Source organism: Arachis stenosperma, chromosome 4 (genome assembly GCF_014773155.1).
Source record: "Arachis stenosperma cultivar V10309 chromosome 4, arast.V10309.gnm1.PFL2, whole genome shotgun sequence".
In the NCBI taxonomy this organism is placed as follows: domain Eukaryota; kingdom Viridiplantae; phylum Streptophyta; class Magnoliopsida; order Fabales; family Fabaceae; genus Arachis; species Arachis stenosperma.
Genome location: NC_080380.1, coordinates 29351424 through 29356933, shown reverse-complemented (window position 1 = coordinate 29356933; position 5510 = coordinate 29351424). Strand labels below are relative to the sequence as shown.

The 5510-nt window shown below is 28.1% G+C and overlaps 1 protein-coding gene across 1 annotated transcript; it reads right to left on the bottom strand.

The window, feature by feature from the left end:
- Positions 1–793: 793 nt before the first annotated feature.
- Positions 794–2408, bottom strand: LOC130976840 (putative UPF0481 protein At3g02645). Its single transcript, XM_057901776.1, has one exon. It carries the CDS (start codon positions 2397–2399, stop codon positions 819–821), a length of 1581 nt encoding a protein of 526 aa, XP_057757759.1. The 5' UTR covers positions 2400–2408; the 3' UTR covers positions 794–818.
- Positions 2409–5510: the final 3102 nt, after the last annotated feature.

Sequence of the window (5510 nt, the reverse complement as noted above, 5' to 3'; positions counted from 1 at the left end):
AAAAATATTTTTTATGTTATCTTATTATTTTGAATATATTAAAATATCATTTATGTTAAAAAAAATATAAACATAAATTTAAATAAAGTTTACAGGTGTGCTAAAAATATTTTGTATACTATTTTATTATTTTAAATGTATTATAAACACATGTAAAATAATTAAAAAAATCAACAAAATGGTCACAATAAAAAATTTTTTACTATTCTAATTTTTTGAATTTTAAAATTAAAAATAAAAACTATTTCTTAATTAATTAACTCCAAATTAACTGCATCCTAATTAGTTTTTTAGATTCTTTCTTAGTAAAATTATTCAAAGAGACTCAACTGATAGTGCTTTGATACACGTTTTTTTAGAAACTAGAAAAAAAAATTGAAGTGGCATAAACTTGTTGAAATTCTTTTTTTGGTTCACGTTAACTAGAAAACAAAATTAAAGTTTATTATGAAAACTACGGTGATTCTATAAAAAATTAGTATATTAGAGATCGTTTCACTTTTATAGTGTAAGTATAATATTTATAAAATTTAAATTAAATAAAAATAATAATGATTCTTTAAAAATAAAAAATGCTTAATTAAAAAATAAAATAATAAAATGCTAGATTTAAAAGTTGAGTAAAGAATGATATTTAAAGTAAAAATTTTGTTTTTCAATAACCTACTTGTCCCATTTTCTAGAGAAAATAAAATCTATTTCTCAATCAGTGATGAAGACTAAAGAGCAACTCTACTCATCAACGCAATGACGAACCTCAACTTATTATTTGATTGATATGACGATATGAAAAACAAAATTCCTTCAAACAAGAAATCTTATTCAGTGATACACACTTCCATACACATATTTAGAATTTCCCTGCACCTATCTCCACAATTGTTAGAACCAGCGGCTCCTTTATAACGTTCCGCTGCAGAGACCATGGATTTTGGAACACCCTTGAGAGGAGTAATAATCAATGCTTCTAAGAGTAGTGACCCAAACCTGTAATTCCCCCAATCTTTTATCGTTTCTTTAAACCCATACACAGTCTGAATCAAAGTGAAGTAAAGTGCCAAAATCGCACCAATTGTTGAAATTCCCACACCCCATCCACTAAGGTAGTTATGCACCAACCAAGCCCTCATTCTTGCAAATTTGTTACCGCAATATTTATTTGCTGCATTCACCACTTCGTAAAGGTACGATTCCTTCTTGTCAAGAACCATTTCTTTTGAAATGTTGTTGATCAATTGCGCAACCTCTTTATCGCACCCTAAGGAATGGTGAAGCACACCCTTGTAATGGAGAAGAGCTACATCTTCTGCTGAGTTTATGAGTCCGTTGAAGAAAAACAAGTAGGTCGTTACATCCGGTTTGATTCCTTTGTGACACTTCTCGAATGCAGCGATGTTTCGAAGCACGGTTCCTCTGTGATCATTCATGTATAAAGGAGGGATAGTGAGTTCTCTAGTTAGCAGCCATGGTCTCTTCTTGAAGGTTATATTCAAAAGCCTCCGGTTTGGATTCTTATCCGGTTTGATCTTCACTCCGGCCTCAGATAACTCGGTTGCAGGGCGAATCATGTAACGCTGATCCCCTGCCTTCACTTCTAATTTGAGTTCGCTCCGCTTAACGATGGCATAACGAAGAAGATGAAGAAAGTGATCAACCTCTAACTCGTCAAGCTTCTCGCAAGGCGGAATGGTTTCCGACCCAGCCTGGAGCAGAGGGTAAAAGAATTCAAGACTGAGATACTTGAGACTTTTGCTTGGTTGTTTTTGTTGTTGGCACGAAACAGAATCAGTGTTTGTTAAATCGAACAATTCGTTCAAAACAAAGAACGGGAGTTGGTTTTCAAGCATGATCAAATCGCGGCGAATGACTGGCAGCATCCACCTGCTGCTTAGATAACTTGTTTGTAGAATTCCATCTTGTTCCGATAAGTCCCTCAAGAGCTGAATGACAAAGGATCCATCAATCAGCATCATCTTAAGGAACTCGTCGCTTTCGAGAGCGATTTCTTCCTTGTAACAACTCCTCACCTTGTCTTCTATCCCCTCCAGGGCCTCAAAAGCCTTGTCTAGTTTGGATGCATTGGGGCCATTCGGATCGAAGAGGCGGCGATAGAGATTCTTCTTGAGAATCTCCATTTTCTGGAGGCGAGGTGCTCCTCTGTGGCATGGACCAATGGAAACAATGCTGGGCGTGTAGGCTTTTGGTTCAACCTGACGCATGCTCGTTGGGACTCTGTAGATGCAAACTTTGTCACTCTCTTCGGTTCTTAGACGCTTTGTATCATTTTGTAACTCTTCCTTCATAAAATCCCTCCATTTTGAGATTCTTGCAGCAGTGGCATGAAATTTTCTTGTGGAGAATTTCTGAGAAAAAAATCTAGCGAGTTTAGTACACCACATTGTTGTAGATTGAACAACAATTAGCGGTGTTGCTTAATGCAGAGACCATGGGGTTCTTTTTACAGTTGCTGTGGTCAATTTTTTTAATTGAAGTAAACTCTATAGCTACATGAGCTAGGAGTCTAGGACTATTTGGTATTTTTTGGGTGGTTCTTTTTCTGTTAAAAGACAAATAATAATTAGGATGAGAGGACACAGGTCAATGCGCTTTAATTTAGTTTAAAGGTAATTGGTGAATGTTTACGAGGTCAATGTTTTATATTAGTCAATTAACAATTTGCAATACTCTAATTGAAAATAGTATGCACTTCATTGAAATTATTTTCTTCAGTTCTTCTCATGCTTAGTATTATTTGTCGATTGAAGAACAATTAGCATGCAGTTATTCAGTATTGCTTAATGCAGAGCCCACGGGGGATTATACAGTTACTGCGGTCAATTTTTTTAATTCAAGTAAACTCTTAGATCCATAATATTAAAGAAAATATTTAAAGTTATTTTATATAATATAATATGAGAGGTGATAGGGAGAAGCAAATTTTGTGATTTGTAACCATCAATTAGTTATTATCGGTGTTTTTAATGGTGTGAGATTTTATTCAATAGTGTGAGCTTACTTATTTTTCTTTTGCTAGTTAAGTATTAGCCAAATTTTAATAAAAGTGCTCGCATTCTAAACTTTTTTATATAGTATTTATAATTTTATATATATAATATTTATAATTATATATTATAATTAAAATTAATTATTAAATAAGATAAATTTTGATTATTTTTTATTATATTCGAACACTATTGCTCTTAGATATATGAACTATGATTATTTATTGATGATACTTCAATGAAGGTTTTATAATTGTTTTCGTATAAATATATTTCATTTTGATTATTGGATGATAAATTTTAGAACTTAATTTTTATATGTTATAAACGTGTTATCTTTATTTAAATCATAACAAAATAAATAAATCATACTTTTTAAAATAAAATTTTCATAAAAAAATATTTTTAATATTTTCATTAGAATAATTACCTTATTTATTTATTTGGATCGTACTCCAGTTCAGAATAAAATTTATGGAGAGAATACGATTCTTTCTGTGGCCACAGTTGATGACACTTGTTCAGTGCATTCAGTATCAGTAGTAAGAAAAATTGGTGATATAACACACTAATGTCAATAGTAAGCAGGGGCCATGGTACATAACACATTAATGTCAATAGTAAGAAATAACAGCTCCTTACATGGCTTGGTCTAGTAAATTGGTGATACCATTGAGTTCCTTGGTCCTTTGGTGGGTGATATAAAATTAAGATTTTTTACTCACAAGTCACAACTTATGTATATTTAATAACTAATATTTTTATCCATAATAATATTACGAGAATACAAATTTTTTAAAATTATGTCTATTTTATTTTAATAGTATAGATTATACATTAGACAAAAGATTTATAAAATCAAATTACTTTTATAAAAGAAAATTAGATTGACAAAAGTCTCTAACTAAGATGACTAAAGTATCTGTAGATAAAAAATTAAATAATAAAATTTTTAGTTATTATTTTATATGAAAAAGTGTAACATTTTATTAATAATTAATTTTAATATTCGTTATCTAAAATTTAAAACAATTTAATGTGTGTATTTTTACATTTAATTAGGTATTAGCTGTTATGTTTGTTGCACAAATAGAAATAATTAATTTTTATACTTGTTACTTAAAAATAATATTTTTCTCTCTATGTATATAAAAATATAATTAGATATTAACATAAAAAATTATACTGATAGTTATAAAATAAAATCAAAATTAATTTTTTTTAAAAATAATTGAATCTTGATTCTAACTTTTAATTATAACATTAGTTTTCTCTCACAATTATATATGTAATAAATATTTGAAAGAAGAGAAATAAAAATATAGATTAGAAAGATAAGCGGTAAAAATTTAACACTAAATAAAAAACTAAAAAACTATGCTTATAATAACAATAATAATAATATTTTTTATTTAAATGATATTATTGTGTTAATTTTATTTTCTGTAGAAGAGAAAGATAGAAAAATAGAGAATGAGAGAAAAGAGAGAAAGATAAAGATAAAACATGAGAATGAGAGTGAGAGTTTGTTAATTTTGGAAGAAAATTTTTTTATTTCAATTGTAAAAAAATATCGGATGACATATTTTGCTTTGTCAAATTAATAATATAAAAATAAAATATAAAATATATATAGAGTAAAAATAGTAGACAGAAATATAAAAATAGAGAGAGGTAGATGAGATAATTTAGGAATGGAGTTTATTAATTTAAAAAAAATATTTTCTCTCAATTTTAATAAGAGAGTGTCATGTGACACATTTGATTATTAAATTAGATAGTAATATATGATATATGATACATAATATATGTATATTTCAATTTTAATTTTAATATTTCAATTTCAATTTTAATACAATTAAAGAATGTCATGTTGCACATTTTGAATGTCAAATTAGTAATTAATCATTGATATTGATAATGATATATAAAAAAGATAGAGTGGTTAAAAGAATGAGAGAAATAGAGAAAGGAAGAAGGATGAGGAGAGAACTCTTTAATTTTGGAGGAAAATATTTGATTTTAATTGCAATGACGAGTGACATGTGACACATTTTAGTTGTAAAATTAGTAAGGAGGAGGAAGAATTCTTTAAGTTTGAAGGGAAGGATTTAATCTCAATTACAATGAGAGAGTGACATGTGGTACATTTTGGTTGTAAAATTAGTAAGAAAGAGAGGAGGATTTTTTAATTTTGAAAAAAAAAATATTTTCTCTCAATTTTAATAAGAGAGTGTCATATAACACATTTGATTATTAAATTAGATAGTAATATATGATACATAATATAGGTATATTTCAATTTCAATTGTAATATTTCAATTTTAATTTTAATACAATTAAAGAATGTCATATTATACATTTTGATTGTTAAATTGGTAATTAATCATTGATATTGATGAAGATATATAAAATAGATAGAGTGGTTGAATAAATGAGAGAAATAAAGAAAGGAAGATGGAGGAAGAGAAAACTCTTTAATTTTGGAGGGAAAGATTTAATTTTAAT

Bases quoted from the DNA above. Each gene is read 5' to 3' on its own strand.
- LOC130976840 (XM_057901776.1), bottom strand. From the start codon at position 2,399: ATGTGGTGTACTAAACTCGCTAGATTTTTTTCTCAGAAATTCTCCACA.